Raw genomic sequence first — 19,632 nt, 5'->3', positions numbered from 1 at the left:
CTCTATCTGGCTTTTGAGCGTGAACTGAGCACTTGTTCTTTCATTAATAAAGATGAACTCATGAACGATGCAGTCAATGTCCATCACAAATATAGTAAGTTGTTTGGTAGCATACCTCATTATCCTCAGGACTGGGTCGGGCACATATGGGGTTGCCTTCCACTGTAAGTGTTGTAAGCTGGGTGCATAATGCCAGGTACTGCAGTTCACTAATATGTTCTAGGTTGTTCCCTTCAAGATCAAGGATCTCCAGATTTTCCAGCATGCTCACTTGGCTGAGATCCCTTAGAGCATTGTAGGCCAGGTATAATTCCTGTAGTGGACAAGAGAGTATACCAGAAGACGAAGAACCACACAATGAGGCACCAATTACCATGTTTTATCTGCCGCACGACTTATATCACCCTTATCTGGTACTCAGCGCTGCAGCAGCTTCATCACACATCGCTTCTTGGAAACAGAAAAGGAATTCCCTTTTTGATAATTGTTATTGTGTTTGAATTATTTTTTACTGATTTATTACTTTGTCAGTTTAATGCTGTGTGCACACAGTGTCTTCTTTCAGGTGGATTCCGCCTAAAAAAGCTCCTCATAAAATGAAAAATATTTAGAATTGAGAGTCCTCAGTGGTTGATACCTTTTTAATGGCTAACTGAAAAGATGGTAACAAATTGCAAGCTTTCGAGACTACACAGGTCTCTTCATCAGGCAAAGACTAAAACAAATTCTGAAGAATCACATATTTATGCACAACATAGTATGTAAAAAAAAACAAAAAAAAAGGGAAAAACCATGGATAAGACAGGTGACATGAAGCAGAATTACCATGAGTGATAAACAGTTCTGTCCATAAATATTGGGCCAGTTCTTAGATAAGGATTGTTTTATTGGGGTCTGGTTCTGTTGTGATGACCCCTCATAGTCTGAGGGGCAAGTTCCTTGGTTGATGTAAAAAGACATAAATCCGTGCGACACATTCATTCCTGCAGTGAGACTTTAAAAGGTGGTCATCCGTTTATATTCCCAGACTCTTCTGTCTCTCTGAGATTTGAAGCTACCTTTTAACACAAGTAATTTCATGTCCATAATGTTATGATTTGGGAGACAAAAATGTATTGCCACAGGTAGATCCATTCTTTTTTCTCTTATTGTGTGGCGGAGAGAATTCATTCTTTTTCTAAGCTTTTGCCCTGTCTCCCCCACATACAGACCACCAGTTGGACATTTAGTACAAATAATTAGGTACACCACATTAGAAGTGACGCAGCTGAAAGTACCTGGTATCTTGTAGTCCTGATGTGAATTGGGGATCTTTATCTTGTCCGTGGTCATTATAAATGGACAGGTTTTACATTTTTTCTGGTTACAAGGAAAGGTACCTGCAGCTGTTGGAGAGGACAGGTACATTTTTGGTACAGGTACATTTGATGAAGAGACCTGTGTAGTCTCGAAAGCTTGCAATTTGTTACCATCTTTTCAGTTAGCCATTAAAAGGTATCAACCACTGAGGACTCTCAATTCTAAATATTTTTCTATCTACTGGCTAACACGGTACCAAGATATATTTCTTTCCTGCCTCATAAAATGAGCATAATGCACAGCAATGTAAAAACAAAATTGCTGTGCACATATTCCTTCTTATGTCACTTTTTAACCACTTCAGGGTTCAGAAATAATGGAGCGTTTAATAGAAGTGACCGGCTCATTCTTTGGGTGACTTCACAGTTCTCTATATTTATAGGGGTTGTACTCTACTCAGACAACCCTTTCTCAATCCCTATGTTTCCCCCTTGTAAAATAATGACACCTATACTCACCACCGGTTCTGGCGCCGTTCCAGCAGTGTCGGCACTGACTCTCCAGGGATAGCGTGATATTGTTACGTCATGCAATACCTGCTGCCACTCAATGTCACGCGATCCTCAGAAGACCCAGCGCTGACACTGCTGGAACCGGAGGTAAAGGTGTTATTATTTTAATTCATATAATCCCAGAAACTGAATTGGCTACTTGGATTGGTCTTTCAACTCAAATCCAATAAGCTGGCAGGTACCGTATATGTAGAGATATGTATTGTTTAATTAAATGAGTGGAAGTAAACATCTTTCTACTAAACTTATCTGATGTATTACTTGAACCGACTATTTCTATTATTACAATTTTATATATAACTATCGGTACTACCCGGCTTCGCCCAGGTTAATAACTGCTGTTAGCAAAATAGAATGTGTTAACAAAAATTTATTCTACACACAAAAACCACCAAACAAATAGATAGAAATATAATTATTAAAAGGCAAAAACTAAGCTAATAGAAGCATTTCACAACATATATTTCAGCACCAGAGATATTCCACACAGATTTAACTAAATTGGCCAAGTAATGTGAAGTAATTGCGGCGCCCCAGGGTCCTGGTCGTCACAGTGGTATTGCTTTCCTCTCGGGGAGAGTGATGCTATGTTTGGAGGCAAAGAAAGATAACTGCATCCAGGTACCACAAACATGCAACACATTTCACACTCCAGGCCACCAGGGGGAGCTCTTGCTCCTATTTATTAGGTCACTCCCCACATTGGTAAAACTGTGTGCCTGTAGGGAAAGTTAGTTAGTTGCTGGCTGAGCTCCGCTCAGTTAGTTGGTCCCTGGCAAGGGTTGGATCCTGTCAGAGAGCAAAGGAGAAGGACACAGAGCTGTGCATGCCCTCAGAGCTGCAGCTCCTAGAAAGAGACATTGAAGGCAGAATTGTATTGCAGTGAGCGTGCAAAGAAGTCGTAGCAAAGGAGTGGATACCAGAAGGGGACCAGCCCTACATAGGCTGCCTCCTTCTGAGGCGCAGAAGCCCGGTAGCCGGAACACCGAGGGAGTAACAACCTTTATGTCTTGCTCCAGAGACCGACAGGACAGCTAATTTCACATTACCTGTCCGTCCCTACACCAAGGAGGCACGGCGGCACCCCTTAGAGGCTGGGGCATGCTAGAGTCCCTATAAACCGCCTCAAGCCACCAGTCATACGGGTTTGTCTTATCCTATCTGGGGGACAGAGAAAGAGACATAACATCTACAACAGTTGTGAGGACCTTATGAGAAGCTTAGCAGTAAGGGACTACAACACTGCAGCACAAAAGAAGGCTACTGATTTCCACCTGGACAAAGGGGACTCTGGACTTGCCTCCAAACCGGCCAGACGCTGCTTGCCCTGTGATCTGGTGTCCTGGACTGTGAATGCTGAAGTCTTCAGTAAAGATAAAGAGACTGCAACCTTGTGTCCTCGTTCTTCACTGCGCCTCTCACCATCCACCACCTACATACACACCAGGAAGCCCTGGGGACATACTTCACCTGTGGGAAGGTATATCATCTAGCGGCCATAACATCAGCCCAGCGGACCCCTTAAAGCAGCGTCGGTCGCCCTGATCGAATACCACAGGTGGCGTCACGAACACAAACTTTATCCCTTTAAAGACCTTTCCCCTTTTACACGGACGTCCTAGGGACACGGACTGGGTCAGCCACCGTGACATCCCCCTGTGAACTGAAGGCCCTGCCCTGATGGGGTGATCCATAATCTTCTACTACTTATTTGAGAGCCTTTTGATAAACAACATTTTAGTTTTTCCTTCAGGTGCAAAGATGAACAGATTTTTGGCTGTTCCAACTCTTGAACAGGGAATTCCTTTTCTTATGAGGCATTATTGTGGTTAAAAAAAAAGTCTGTAACTGGCAGTTTCTATATCCTCTCACATAGAGGTAATGTGACTGACATCAGCCTTTCCACCAACACACCCTAACTGACATGCTATTACCTCACACAAGCTTTGTTATACTGAGAATGTCCTTTGTTGCCTATATTAACCAATCAGAGCTCAGATTAATTAACTGTAGCAAAATAGAAGCTGAGCTGTGATTGGTTGCTATTGGCAGCCTGATAAATCCCCAGCCAACAGGAAGCCCTCCCCCCTGGCAGTATATATTAGCTCACACATACACATTAGAGTTGAGCGACCTTGACCTTTTTAGAGTCGAGCCGGGTTTCGCGAAACCCGACTATCTCAAAAGTCGGGTCGAGTGAAATCGGCCGATTATGGCGAAAAGTCGGGATCGACCGAAACATGAAACCCAATGCAAGTCAATGGGGCAGCATAGTCGGCAGTGAGTGGGGGCCAGGAAAACACCTAGAGTGCCCATTTTAATGTCAAAACCATCCATTCTTCTTAATGAAGCTTGTCAAGCGTAATTTACCTTATAATAATTGGAAGGCATTTGAAATTGGGGGTCATTTGGCTAAAGTTGTGTGGGGTAGGGCTGGTTCAAGTAATTAGTGGGCCCAGGAAATCTGGACCACGTCACGGCAGTGGAGCAGGGAGAGGTAAGTATTTCAACTTTGCAAGTGCTGTGATCCTGAGCAAGCAGGGGGGGCCCACTTGTTGGCATTGGCACTGGCACAGGGCCCCTCAAAGTACAGCGGTGTGTTTGCACGGCGGGGGCGCCTCCCACCGGCAGCAACACTTTTGCGTACTATGAGAGGCCCTGTGCCAGTGACGTCGCCAACTAGTATTCCTCCCCCCACCTGATGAAGGAACCTGCACTTTCATCTGCACCTTCCTCTTTGTCCCCGTGTAAGGTGGTATGGTATGCGGGAAGAGCAACCTGACTTTCAGCAGGGTCACAATGTTGTTGTGTAGCATGCACGGGGAATGTTGCGTTATGGGTCAATGTACCAGCAGACTCATCTATCACTGGCTGGGCAATGGGCACGATGAAGTGGAAACACAGATATAGGCCCAAAGAATAAAGTGGGCTAAATGCAGTTCAAAATTGGTAACACAGGAATAACCAGGGGGCATTGCAGTGGAGGACAACTGGAATGAAAGGCTGACACAGAGAGTAGGGCCAAATCAGTAAGTAGTCGAAATGCAGTTCAAAATTGGCAACCGTAGTAAACAGGCGGCACAGCTTTGTTCAGTGGAGGAGAACAGCAAGGAGTGGCAGACACCGATAGTAGGCCCCAACCCAACTAGTAGGCCAAATGCAGTCTAACATTAACAACTACTTAACGAGAGCCTGAAAATGGAATTTCAGGACAGGAAACCAGGAGAACAGCAAGGAGTGGCAGACACCGATAGTAGGCCCCAAACCAACTAGTACGCCAAATGCAGTTGTTCCATTTAACCACAATTTAATGAGAGCCTGAAGATAGAAGCTCAGGAAAGGCAACCTGGGGAACACCTTGGAGTGTAACACACCATCTCTCTCCACCCCATACCCATTTTGTAGGCCTAATGCAGTGTACTTTTCTACAACTACTAATCGAGAGTCGGAAGACCGAAGCAATGGCAAGGAAACCTGGGGAACACCTTGGAGTGTAACACACCATCTCTCTCCACCCCATACCCAATTTGTAGGCCTAATGCAGTGTAGTTTCCAAGAACTACTAAACGAGAGCCGGAAGATCGAAGCTCAGGAAAGGCAACCTGGGGAACACCTTGGAGTGTAACACACCCTCTCTCTACACCCCATACCCAATTTGAAGGCCTAATGCAGTGTAGTTTCCAAGAACTACTAAACGAGAGCCGGAAGATCGAAGCTCAGGAAAGGCAACCTGGGGAACACCTTGGAGTGTAACACACCCTCTCTCTACACCCCATACCCAATTTGAAGGCCTAATGCAGCGTAGTTTCCAACAACTACTAAACGAGAGCCGGAAGATCGAAGCTCAGGAAAGGCAACCTGGGGAACACCTTGGAGTGTAACAAACCCTCTCTCTACACCCCATACCCAATTTGTAGGCCTAATGCAGCGTAGTTTCCGACAACTACTAAACGAGAGCATGAAGATCGAAGCTCAGGAAAGGCAACCTGGGGAACACCTTGGAGTGTAACACACCCTCTCTCTACACCCCATACCCAATTTGAAGGCCTAATGCAGTGTAGTTTCCAAGAACTACTAAACGAGAGCCGGAAGATCGAAGCTCAGGAAAGGCAACCTGGGGAACACCTTGGAGTGGAACACACCATCTCTCTACACCCCATACCCAATTTGAAGGCCTAATGCAGCGTAGTTTCCAACAACTACTAAACGAGAGCCGGAAGATCGAAGCTCAGGAAAGGCAACCTGGGGAACACCTTGGAGTGTAACACAACGTCTCTCTACACCACGGAAGGGCTGATTCTTAGGAAGGAAGGCTGTTGGAAATAAGCATTGCGCGTCCGAGGGTGATTATATTCTTATTAGGTATATACTCACCCTCGGACGCGCCCTGCTTCTTTATTTGGAATGAATGTTTATTTGCAATGTGGTGTTGACTTTCTCTATTATTTTGGTAATTAATGATTTTATTATTTTCATTGTTTTGCATCTTCTCGGCAATAATATAAAGAAGACGCGACAGGACAACACTCGGTGGATGCCATATCTGTGTTTTCAATTTAAAAAACCTTTCAGTTAAATACTTGCAGGATAAAGTAATTGTAGCTGGTGGCCATTTTTAGTACTGTACCAGATTTTAGTTGTGTGTTTGTTTTTAATGTTAAAATGTCTGCATTTGATATCTCACCAGTATTTTCTTTTTTATAAGCAAAATACTTTTTTTTTTATTTTATGATGTTGGTTCAAGGGGTACACGGGCAGCAGTAGACAGGTCAGTGTAGGCCTAGTGGAAGGAGGGACCGCAGACAGGCTTCGAAGCCCTAACATAATAAATTGGGCTGCCTGTAGGCAGTTTAAAATTGGTTCCAGGGGAACACGGGCAGCAGTAGACAGGTCAGTGGAGGCCTAGTGGAAGGAGGGACCGCAGACAGGCTTCGAAGCCCTAACATAATAAATTGGGCTGCCTGTAGGCAATTTAAAATTGGTTCCAGGGGAACACGGGCAGCAGTAGACAGGTAAGTGGAGGCCTAGTGGAAGGAGGGACCGCAGACAGGCTTCGAAGGCCTAACATAATAAAATGGGCTGGCTGTAGGCAATTTAAAATTGGTTCCAGGGGAACACGGGCAGCAGTAGACAGGTCAGTGGAGGCCTAGTGGAAGGAGGGACCGCAGACAGGCTTCGAAGGCCTAACATAATAAAATGGGCTGGCTGTAGGCAATTTAAAATTGGTTCCAGGGGAACACGGGCAGCAGTAGACAGGTAAGTGGAGGCCTAGTGGAAGGAGGGACCGCAGACAGGCTTCGAAGGCCTAACGTAATAAAATGGGCTGGCTGTAGGCAATTTACAATTGGTTCCATGGGAACACGGGCAGCAGTAGACAGGTCAGTGGAGGCCTAGTGGAAGGAGTGACGGCAGACAGGCATTAAAGGCCTAACATCATAACATTGGGCTGTTGGCAATTTAAAATTGGTTCCAGGGGTACACGGGCAACAGTGGTCTGGTCAGTGGAAGTCTAGTGGAAGGAGTGACGGCAGACAGGCATCAAAGGCCTAACATAATAACATTTGGCTGTTGGCAATTTAAAATTGGTTCCAGGGGTACACGGGCAACAGTGGTCTGGTCAGTGGAAGTCTAGTGGAAGGAGTGACGGCAGACAGGCTAAGAAGGCCTAACATAACAAAATTGGGCTGGCTGTAGGCAAGTTTAAATTGGTTCCAGGGGAACACGGCCAGCAGTGGCCTGGTCAGTGTAGTAGTTGTAGAAAGAACGGACCGCAGACAGGCTTCGAAGGCCTAACATAACAAAAATGTCAAAACAATGGTATTGTCAGTGCCAGGCATTGAAGGATGTCAGCGCATAGACTAAACATTGGTGAAGCTGTGAGAGATAATTTTGCTAGTGGTAGAGCACTGTTTGAGCTGGGGGGGGGGGGAACTGTCTTGTGGCCGGCGGTACAGGCCCAGGGCCCCTCATATTACAATGGTGTGTCTGACATTGGGTGCGCACCACCACCGCCAGAGACACTTTATTGTACTATGAGGGACCCAGTGGCAGTGCCGTCGACCAAAAGCGGGCACACCCACCTCTTCAGACAAACAGCACTCTCACGGGTGCTGGCGCAAAGTGGCGATACCACGGCCCCGTGTGGGGAGTTTGGCCATTTTGTTAGGAGTAAACATGTCGTATGCTGGACAATCAGGTGCAGAAAATTACGAGATTGGAAAAGTCATTCAGAAGAGTCCACAGGCAAGACCTTTTCATAGGAAAGTTAGGTGTCAGCCGGGCAAGGTGGGGCAAAAGATTTCGAAATCCAGTTGTGGTTCATTTTAATGAAGGTTAGATCATCTACATTTTGGGTAGCCAGACGAGTCCTTTTTTCAGTTAGTATTGAACCTGCAGCACTAAATACTCTTTCTGATAGGACACTAGCTGCCGGGCAAGCAAGCTCCTGCAATGCATATTCTGCCAATTCTGGCCAGGTGTCTAATTTGGATGCCCAGTAATCAAATGGGAATGACGGTTGAGGGAGAACGTCGATAAGGGATGAAAAATAGTTTGTAACCATACTGGACAAATGTTGTCTCCTGTCACTTTGAATTGATGCTGCAGTACCTGTCCTGTCTGCGGTCATAGCAAAATCACTCCACAACCTGGTCAGAAAACCCCTCTGGCCAACGCCACTTCTGATTTCTGCCCCTCTAACACCTCTGGTCTGCTGGTCCCTGGAGCTCGTGTGAGAACGATCACGGGCGCTGTGTGCAGGGAATGCCAGAAGCAAACGGTCAACAAGAGTTGATTGTTTTGTTGCTAATATTAGTTCCAAGTTCTCATGTGGCATTATATTTTGCAATTTGCCTTTATAGCGAGGATCAAGGAGGCAGGCCAACCAGTAATCGTCATCGTTCATCATTTTTGTAATGCGTGTGTCCCTTTTGAGGATACGCAAGGCATAATCCGCCATGTGGGCCAAAGTTCCAGTTGTCAAATCTGCGGTTGTGCTTGGTTGAGGGGCAGTTGCAGGCAAATCTACGTCACTTGTGTCCCTCAAAAAACCAGAACCCGCCCTTGCCACGCCACCAATTTCCAATGACCCCGGGAAAGCTTCCTCATTAAAAATATACTCATCCCCATCATCCTCCTCATCCTCCACCTCCTCTTCGCCCGCTACCTCGTCCTGTACACTGCCCTGACCAGACAATGGCTGACTGTCATCAAGGCTTTCCTCTTCCTCTGGTGCAGACGCCTGATCCTTTATGTGCGTCAAACTTTGCATCAGCAGACACATTAGGGGGATGCTCATGCTTATTATGGCGTTGTCTGCACTAACCAGCCGTGTGCATTCCTCAAAACACTGAAGGACTTGACACATGTCTTGAATCTTCGACCACTGCACACCTGACAACTCCATGTCTGCCATCCTACTGCCTGCCCGTGTATGTGTATCCTCCCACAAAAACATAACAGCCCGCCTCTGTTCGCACAGTCTCTGAAGCATGTGCAGTGTTGAGTTCCACCTTGTAACAACGTCTATGATTAGGCGATGCTGGGGAAGGTTCAAAGAACGCTGATAGCTCTGCATACGGCTGGAGTGTACAGGCGAACGGCGGATATGTGCGCAAAGTCCACGCACTTTGAGGAGCAGGTCGGATAACCCCGGATAACTTTTCAGGAAGCACTGCACCACCAGGTTTAAGGTGTGAGCCAGGCAAGGAATGTGTTTCAGTTGGGAAAGGGAGATGGCAGCCATGAAATTCCTTCCGTTATCACTCACTACCTTGCCTGCCTCAAGATCTACAGTGCCCAGCCACGACTGCGTTTCTTGCTGCAAGAACTCGGACAGAACTTCCGCGGTGTGTCTGTTGTCGCCCAAACACTTCATAGCCAATACAGCCTGCTGACGTTTGCCAGTAGCTGCCCCATAATGGGAGACCTGGTGTGCAACAGTGGCAGCTGCGGATGGAGTGGTTGTGCGACTGCGGTCTGTGGACGAGCTCTCGCTTCTGCAGGAGGACGAGGAGGAGGAGGAGGAGGAGGGGGTGCGAACGGCTACAGCCAACTGTTTCCTAGACCGTGGGCTAGGCAGAACTGTCCCAAACTTGCTGTCCCCTGTGGACCCTGAATCCACCACATTTACCCAGTGTGCCGTGATGGACACGTAACGTCCCTGGCCATGCCTACTGGTCCATGCATCTGTTGTCAGGTGCACCTTTGTGCTCACAGATTGCCTGAGTGCATGGACGATGCGCTCTTTAACATGCTGGTGGAGGGCTGGGATGGCTTTTCTGGAAAAAAAGTGTCGACTGGGTAGCTCGTAGCGTGGTACAGCATAGTCCATCAGGTCTTTGAAAGCTTCGCTTTCAACTAACCGGTAGGGCATCATCTCTAACGAGATTAGTCTAGCTATGTGGGCGTTCAAACCCTGTGTACGCGGATGCGAGGCTAAGTACTTCCTTTTTCTAACCATAGTCTCATGTAGGGTGAGCTGGACTGGAGAGCTGGAGATCGTGGAACTAGCGGGGGTGCCGGTGGACATGGCAGACTGAGAGACGGTGGGAGATGGTATTGTTGCCGCCGGTGCCCTAGATGCAGTGTTTCCTACTACGAAACTGGAGATTCCCTGACCCTGACTGCTTTGGCCTGGCAAAGAAACCTGCACAGATACTGCAGGTGGTGCAGAAAATGGTGGCCCTACACTGCCGGAAGGGATGTTACGTTGATGAGTAGCTTCATTGGCCGAGGGTGCTACAACCTTAAGGGACGTTTGGTAGTTAGTCCAAGCTTGCAAATGCATGGTGGTTAAATGTCTATGCATGCAACTTGTATTGAGACTTTTCAGATTCTGCCCTCTGCTTAAGGTAGTTGAACATTTTTGACAGATTACTTTGTGCTGATCAATTGGATGTTGTTTAAAAAAATGCCAGACTGCACTCTTTCTAGCATCGGATACCTTTTCAGGCATTGCAGACTGAGCTTTAACCGGATGGCCACGCTGTCCTCCAACAGGTTTTGACTTTGCCACGCATTTTGGCCAAGATACGGGCCCGGCAGATGGAACCTGTTGCGATGTTGATGCCTGCTGCGGCCCCTCCTCCTCCGCTTCAGAACTGCTGCCGCCTGCACCCTGTTCCCCCAATGGCTGCCAATCGGGGTCAAGAACTGGGTCATCTATTACCTCTTCTTGTAGCTCGTGTGCAACTTCGTCTGTGTCACCGTGTCGGTCGGTGGTATAGCGTTCGTGATGGGGCAACATAGTCTCATCAGGGTCTGATTCTTGATCAGCACCCTGCGAGGGCAATGTTGTGGTCTGAGTCAAAGGACCAGCATAGTAGTCTGGCTGTGGCTGTGCATCAGTGCACTCCATGTCAGATTCAACTTGTAATGGGCATGGACTGTTAACTGCTTCACTTTCTAAGCCAGGGACGGTATGTGTAAAGAGCTCCATGGAGTAACCCATTGTGTCGCCTGCTGCATTCTTCTCTGTTGTTGTTTTTGCTGAAGAGGACAAGGAAGCGACTTGTCCCTGACCGTGAACATCCACTAACGACGCGCTGCTTTTACTTTTACCAGTTTCACGAGAGGAGGCAAAAGAGCTAGAGGCTGAGTCAGCAAGATAAGCCAAAACTTGCTCTTGATGCTCCGGCTTTAAAAGCGGTTTTCCTACTCCCAGAAAAGGGAGGGTTCGAGGCCTTGTGTAGCCAGACGACGAACCTGGCTCCACAGCTCCAGACTTAGGTGCAATATTTTTTTCCCACGACCACCTGATGCTCCACCACTACCACTACCCTCATTACCAGCTGACAATGAACGCCCCCGGCCACGACCTCTTCCACCAGACTTCCTCATTGTTTTAAAAACGTTACCAAACGAACGGTATTTGTTGCTGTCACACAACTTACACGGTGAGCTATAACTTCAGTATGATTTAGCTACCCCTTTACAGGTGGGTGAGACCACAACGAAAATCAGCCACAATGTTACACACTCTGTTGTTGTTGGCAACAAATGAGATGGCACACACGCAGGACTGTCACTGAAGCGCAAATGTAAATATTTATCTCCCACTGATTTGTGTTTGTTTTTTTTAAAAGGGAGACTTCAGAAAAAAAAAAAAATTAAAAAAAAATTATTTTTTACAGAAGAATTTATAAAACAAATAAAATGAAATGATTGTTTCAGGGAGAATTTAGGAAAAAAAAAAAAAAAAGGCTTTGTAGGGCCCACTGAGTGAGAGAGGACGCACACAGGAGTCAGGAGTGGCACACAAGCCCAGAGGCCAATATTAATCTCCCACCGATTGATTTAGTTATTTTTTTTGGTAGATTTTGGAACCCAAATCAAGCAAAAAAATTAATAGGCTTTCTATGGCCCACAATTGGGGAGAGAGAGAGAGATGGCACACCCAGGAGTCAAGACTGGCACACAAGCAGAAGGGGCAATATGAATCTCCCACAGATTTTTTTTTTTTTTTTTTTTTTCAGGGAGACTTGAGAGAAAAAAAAATACAAACAAAATGATTTTTTTCAGGAATAATTTAGAAACCAAAGAAAATAAAATGATTGTTTCAGGGAGAATTTAGAAAACAAATAAAACAAAAAATAGGCTTTCTAGGGCCCACTGAGTGACAGATGACGCACACAGGAGTCAGGAGTGGCACACAAGCCCAGAGGCCAATATTAATCTCCCACTGATTGATTTAGTTATTTTTTTTGGTAGATTTTGGAACCCAAATCAAGCAAAAAAATTTATAGGCTTTCTATGGCCCACAATTGGGGAGAGAGAGAGAGATGGCACACCCAGGAGTCAAGACTGGCACACAAGCAGAAGGGGCAATATGAATCTCCCACAGATTTTTTTTTTTTTTTTTTTTTTCAGGGAGACTTTAGAGAAAAAAAAATACAAAAAAAATGATTTTTTTCAGGAATAATTTAGAAACCAAAGAAAATAAAATGATTGTTTCAGGGAGAATTTAGAAAACAAATAAAACAAAAAATAGGCTTTCTAGGGCCCACTGAGTGACAGATGACGCACACAGGAGTCAGGAGTGGCACACAAGCCCAGAGGCCAATATTAATCTCCCACTGATTGATTTAGTGATTATTTTTGGTAGATTTTGGAACCCAAATCAAGCAAAAAAATTTATAGGCTTTCTATGGCCCACAATTGGGGAGAGAGAGAGAGATGGCACACCCAGGAGTCAAGACTGGCACACAAGCAGAAGGGGCAATATGAATCTCCCACAGATTTTTTTTTTTTTTTTTTTTCAGGGAGACTTTAGAGAAAAAAAAATACAAAAAAAATGATTTTTTTCAGGAATAATTTAGAAACCAAAGAAAATAAAATGATTTTTTCAGGGAGAATTTAGAAAACAAATAAAACAAAAAATAGGCTTTCTAGGGCCCACTGAGTGACAGATGACGCTCACAGGAGTCAGGAGTGGCACACAAGCCCAGAGGCCAATATTAATCTCCCACTGATTGATTTAGTGATTTTTTCTGGTAGATTTTGGAACCCAAATCAAGCAAAAAAATTAATAGGCTTTCTATGGCCCACTATTTGTGAGAGAGATGGCACGCTCAGGACTGGCACACAAGCCCAGAGGCCAATATTAATCTCCCACTTTTTTTTTTTTTCCAGGGAAAATTTATAAACCCAATAAAATAATAAAAAAATAGGCTTTCTATGGCCCACTATCTGAGAGAGCGAGAGATGGCACGCTTAGGACTGGCACACAAGCCCAAAGGCCAATATTAATCTCCCACTGATTGATTTATTGATTTTTTCAGGTAGAATTTAGAACCCAAATCAAGCAAAAAAATTAATAGGCTTTCTATGGCCCACTGAGTGAGAGATGGCACACACAGGAGTAAGGAGTGGCACACAAGCCCTGAGGCCAATATTTTTCTCCCACTGATTGATGTTGTGATTTTTTCTGGTAGATTTTGGAACCCAAATCAAGCAAAAAAATAAATAGGCTTTCTATGGCCCACTGAGTGAGAGATGACACAGACAGAGATGGCACTCTAGCAGAAATGTCAATCTTAATCTCCCACAAAAAAAAAAAAAAACAGGGAGTGTCCTTCAATTACTATCTCCCTGCAGTAATCTCAGCCAGGTATGGCAGGCAGCAATAAGGAGTGGACTGATGCACAAATTAAATAAAAAGTGTGGACAAACAAAAAAGATAGCTGTGCAGAAAGGAAGGAACAAGAGGATTTGTGCTTTGAAAAAAGCAGTTGGTTTGCACAGCGGCGTACACACAGCAATGCAGCTATCAGGGAGCCTTCTAGGGCAGCCCAATGAGCTACAGCGCTGAGGAAAAAAAAAAAAAAAGGAGCTTCCACTGTCCCTGCACACCGAAGGTGGTGTTGGGCAGTGGAAATCGCTACAGCACAAGCGGTTTTGTGGTTAATGGACTCTGCCTAACGCTATCCCTGCTTCTGACGAAGCGGCAGCAACCTCTCCCTAAGCTCAGATCAGCAGCAGTAACATGGCGGTCGGCGGGAACTCCCCTTTATAGCCCCTGTGACGCCGCAGACAGCAAGCCAATCACTGCAATGCCCTTCTCTAAGATGGTGGGGACCAGGACCTATGTCATCACGCTGCCCACACTCTGCGTTTACCTTCATTGGCTGAGAAATGGCGCTTTTCGCATCATTGAAACGCGACTTTGGCGCGAAAGTCGCGTACCGCATGGCCGACCACGCACAGGGGTCGGATCGGGTTTCATGAAACTCGACTTCGCCAAAAGTCGGCGACTTTTGAAAATGTTCGACCCGTTTCGCTCAACCCTAATACACATAATAGACAGGTCATGTGACTGACAGCTGCCGTATTTCCTATATGGTACATTTGTTGCTCTTGTAGTTTGTCTGCTTATTAATCAGATTTTTATTTTTGAAGGATAATACCAGACTTGTGTGTGTTTTAGGGTGAGTTTCATGTGTCAAGTTGTGTGTGTTGAGTTGCATATGGCGACATGCATGTAGCGACTTTTGTGAGATGAGTTTTGTGTGGCGACATGCGTGTAGCAACTTTTTGTGTGTCGAGTTGCATGTGACAGGTTAGTGTAGCAAGTTGTGTGCAGCAAGTTTTGTGCATGGCAAGTTTTGCGCGTGGCGAGTTTTATGTGTGGTGCGTTTTGAGTATGTGCAAGTTGTGTGTGAGGCAACTTTTGCATGTGTTGCAACTTTTGTGCATGTGGCAATTTTTCTGCGTGTGCAAGTTTTGCCTGTGGCGAGTTTTCCATGAGGTGAGTTTTGCACGTGTGGCGAGGTTGGTGTATGTGTGGTGAAATGTGTGCTGAGGGTGGTATATGTGTTCAAGCACGTGGTAGTGTGTGGCGCATTTTGTGTGTTTGTTCATATCCCCGTGTGTGGTGAGTATCCCATGTCGGGGCCCCACCTTAGTAACTGTACGGTATATACTCTTTGGCTCCATCGCTCTCACTCTTTAAGTCCCCCTTGTTCACATCTGGCAGCTGTCAATTTGCCTCCAACGCTTTTCCTTTCACTTTTTCCTCATTATGTAGATAGAGGCAAAATTGTTTCATGAATTGGAATGCGCGGAGTTAAAATTTCGCCTCACAACATAGCCTATGACGCTCTCGGGGTCCAGACGTGTGACTGTGCAAAATTTTGTGGCTGTAGCTGCAACAGTGCAGATGCCAATCCCGGACATACACACACACACACACACACACACGCACACACACACACACACCACACACACATTCAGCTTTATATATTAAATATACAATGTTCTTAAGCTGGAGGCAGTGTGATTTAGACTAGGGTGACAAGGCAACAAATGTCAACATCTATGGTGTCGCATCGTGACCTGCGACCTCCTGCGACTGTAAAAGAGTCGATAGTGTTTTGGATTTTCCACAGACTTCAATGCAAATCGCGTGACTGTGACTTATGTGTGTGACTTCTCTGTGATTTGCCCTTTCTTTCTTACAGCAAAATCACAGCTCAAAAAAAATAACGTGACAGCAACTCACAGATAACTAAGTTGCATAGATGTTTTTGTTGTGTGACGTTTCTAAAAGTTGCTGTTGTTTGACATGTTGTCCTTGCCTATAAAGCATCTGTAACTTGCCATAAATATGCCATTTTTTTACCCAGAATAAATGCTGTTCTCCTGAATCTGGCATTCTTTATTTCTTGGTTCTACACCTTTAAGTTACTGAAATATGGCCTCCGTGTCCCTGTACATAAACCTAGTCTTTTTAAATGACTGGGCATGGTTGTCAATCACATTCTCGTGGAGCGATGGAGAAGAATTGAGGACTACACGTACTTGGCCAGAAAGACTAGATCTATCTATACAGGGAGCCTAGAGCAAAGCCTCGGGAATGGAAAGGTGCGGGAAAAGGGAGAAAAACAACATCAGATACAGAAGATCAACACCACTAATGCCATAAATATTTTAAAAAAATGTTAGCCTGGTAAGTGACATCTCCTCTTTAATATCCTTAAGTACTTAATATGAAAATTACTCTAGGTTAAAAAAAATGAAATGTACCTTTAAAGAAGACAGGGAAGATATGCCATCAAGATCAGTAAGGTTACAACGAGCCAGCCAGAGCACTTGTAAATGTGATAGTGATGTACCAAGATCTCTGGAAATAAAGAATCAATAACACCGCCAATAACGCTAATAACGAAGCACAGTAACTACAAGCTGTATCTTTATAACATCTGAAATATTCAGAACTTTAACAAAGCGCACGTGTCCTTTCAGCATTTCAGATCCCGTTTGACCACATTGATGCCAGAATAATTTTGAAATATTCAAACTTTTACTCATTGGTTTTGTAGGCGGTGCGCTGGATGATGTGGTCTTTATCAGAGCCTGGTTTATTTACGTAAAATGAAACAAGAAAATATGTGCAGAACCTACACAGATGGCTCCAACCACAAAGCTCCCGTAAGAACACAACATTTTATTTGGTGTGTTTGTCAATGGCAATTATACATCCTACGAGAAACAGCCACACCCACTACAATAATAATTTTACATTAATTTTATTATGTAGTAAATATTTTTAGACAATATTAAGGATAAGGTGATATTTACAAGACAAGTAGCCTGCTGCTATATGCCCAACACATGTTTCGCCTCTGCTTCCTCAAGGGGTGGCTCCCCTCATCGCTAATATGGTCTAAAAATATTATACTTTTTAAGCACTAATCTCATAATGTCTCAGGATGCAATGATTTCATAAATTATGAACTACTGCATCTTCATAATTAATAGAGATACATCATACCTTATGTGTGCATCAAATATTTTTTGTATAAATGAATTTGCTATGTTCAGTAAACATTATACGTTTTTATATTACGTACCTTTCACTATGCACCTTATTTATTATGGGATTTAAATGAGTTGATATTGTCTGATTATTTTTTGTTTAACGAGACATAAAATTGCATATATGGACTAGTACTTACTAGTGACCAGCGAATATACTCGTGACTTGAGATTTCCCGAGCCTGCTCAGGTGTCCTCCGAGTATTTTTTTAGTGCTCGGAAATTTAGTTTTCATCGCCGCAGCTGAATGATTTACATCTGTTAGCCAGCATAAGTACATGTGGGGATTCCCTAGCAACCAGGCAACCCCCACATGTACTTATGCTGGCTAACAGATGTAAATCATTCAGCTGCGGCACAGAAAACTAAATTTCCGAGTACTAAAAAATACTCAGAGGACACACGAGTAACGAGTATATTTGCTCATTACTAGTAGTTACCCATTCAGATGATCTTGTTCGGAGTTTCGCTTTTCCACTTTTTTAATTAATTGTTTTTAATAAACGTGCATAATATGTAAAGCGCCAAGGAATAAATAGCGCTTTAATAATAAATAATAATAATAAAATTAATTTTGAATTATTATGGTAGTGAGTGTGACTGTTTCATGTAGAATGTATAAGTAACTATGTACAGCAAATAAAGAAGCTTCTTTCTTGCTCCACAACACAGGTCTACTCAGCCCCTCTAAGGCTACTTTCACACACATCCATCGGTACAGGGCCGTCGCAAACCGTCGGCCCGACGTACCGACGGACGTTGTGCTAATTAGCACAACGTGGGCAGCGGATGCAGTTTTACAACGCATCCGCTGCCCATTATGAGTTGCGGGAAGGAGGGGGCGGAGTTTCGGCCGCACATGCGCGGTCGAAAAATGGTGGACTCGACGCACAAAAAAAGTTACATGCAACTTTTTTTGTGCCGACGGTGCGCCAAAACACGACGCATCCGTCGCACGTGTGGCCATATGTTGCAATGCGTCGGCTAATGCAAGTCTATGGAGAAAAAACGCATCCTGCCGGCAAATTTGCAGGATGCGTTTTTTCTCCAAAACGACGCATTGCGACGTACGTTTAATGACGCTAGTGTGAAAGTAGTCTAAGTCTAGCTTGCAAGAGGAGCATTAAGAATACAGTTAGGAAATAACTTACATCAAACCCCAAAACAACTTGACTTAACAACTGAATACATGCATACAGTATATTATTCATGGTGGAAGAACATTTCAGGTTGTAATGGAAAGTGCTATAAAAAGAGGGAAAAAAAGAGGGATGGACGGAAACTATATTGAGCTATACAACTCTTTATAAATTTAATAGACCTGAATAGCTGTATGAAAATAAGATAACATAAACATAAAGGTAAAGACAGACATTTACCTATCAATATTAGTAAAATATTCCATATCACTTACAATTTTGACTTCCTGTAAATTATATTGTAATGATGGATAGCCTTAAAAAGTGTGGGCACAAGTTGAAGTTGTAAATTTAATATAGAAATAATAAAACAGAAAGTCCTTACCTGATGGAAACTATTACACTATTGTTCAGCTTAAGTTCTCTAAGGTTTGGCATGTGTGTACCTGTGTTAATAAGAGTAAATATGTAAGTGTTTTACATAGTAAAAGCCTTATTATCGGCATGATTATGCTCTCTTCTGCTGCCCAAATCATGCAAGATGTCCTGACATAGATCAGAAGAGAGAAGCGGCAAGTGCTCTTTTTTCTAGAAATGTAGTCATTTATGTCATTCCTTCCCATAATAATGTTGTATCACACATAGCCAGTATCACAGTGCAAAGAGCAGCTATACCTTTACTCTCAAGCAGGAGTTCCCTAAGAAATTTTTGAGTGTGGATTACTAAGCCCTGAAGGAGCTTGAACCAGGCGAAACGTTACAGTGAATTTAATGTCGATTTTTAAACAGAGATATAATTTACTAGCCAGGGTAAATATTTGATATCAGATTAGTTTATTGTCTGCAGCAGCAGTTTAAATAAAGCTAAATTAATTTACATTATGCTATTTAAAGGAGTTTTAGAGGTGCTTAATATTATAGCGATTTGTTATCTCCCTTAATGGAATGCAGGACTGTTGTCTACCCGCCACATCTCCTGACCATAAGTGTAAGGGTTGCACATAGATGCAATGATGTATTGGCAAATAGTGCTAGCGTTGAGTTGATAAAAACATTCTGGGTTATACGGATGTAATAGAAGAGGAAACATCTGCAACGCGCATTCAAGTAGCCCAGTAATGTACAAAATAGCATTGATGTGTAAAGAGGGATAGTGTTTCCAATATTTTTGTGTAATAAAGCATGAGGTGAGGTTACTGAGATTTATTTATTTTTATCTGATTTTGGTCCAGGATTTAGGAGCGACCAAAAGTGGTTGGGTGGGAGAGGACCCTCCCATACTCCTATCTGGATCCTACAAGTCTACT

General features: G+C 44.1%; 1 protein-coding gene across 2 annotated transcripts in view; it reads right to left on the bottom strand.

Annotated features, from left to right (window-relative positions):
- Nucleotides 1-19,632, bottom strand: part of LRRC56 (leucine rich repeat containing 56) — a 66,293-nt gene that overhangs the window by 11,305 nt on the left and 35,356 nt on the right. For both annotated transcript variants that reach the window (XM_069738857.1, XM_069738858.1), the window contains exons 5-7: nt 18,711-18,771; nt 16,395-16,491; nt 116-313 (exon numbers count right to left, since the gene is read on the bottom strand). In XM_069738857.1, the coding sequence (XP_069594958.1) occupies nt 116-313; nt 16,395-16,491; nt 18,711-18,771 (356 nt within the window). The remainder of the gene's footprint in view (nt 1-115; nt 314-16,394; nt 16,492-18,710; nt 18,772-19,632) is intronic.

This window comes from Ranitomeya imitator, chromosome 9 (assembly GCF_032444005.1).
Source record: "Ranitomeya imitator isolate aRanImi1 chromosome 9, aRanImi1.pri, whole genome shotgun sequence".
NCBI classification, from domain to species: Eukaryota; Metazoa; Chordata; class Amphibia; order Anura; family Dendrobatidae; genus Ranitomeya; species Ranitomeya imitator.
This window is presented reverse-complemented; position numbering and strand designations above follow the sequence as displayed.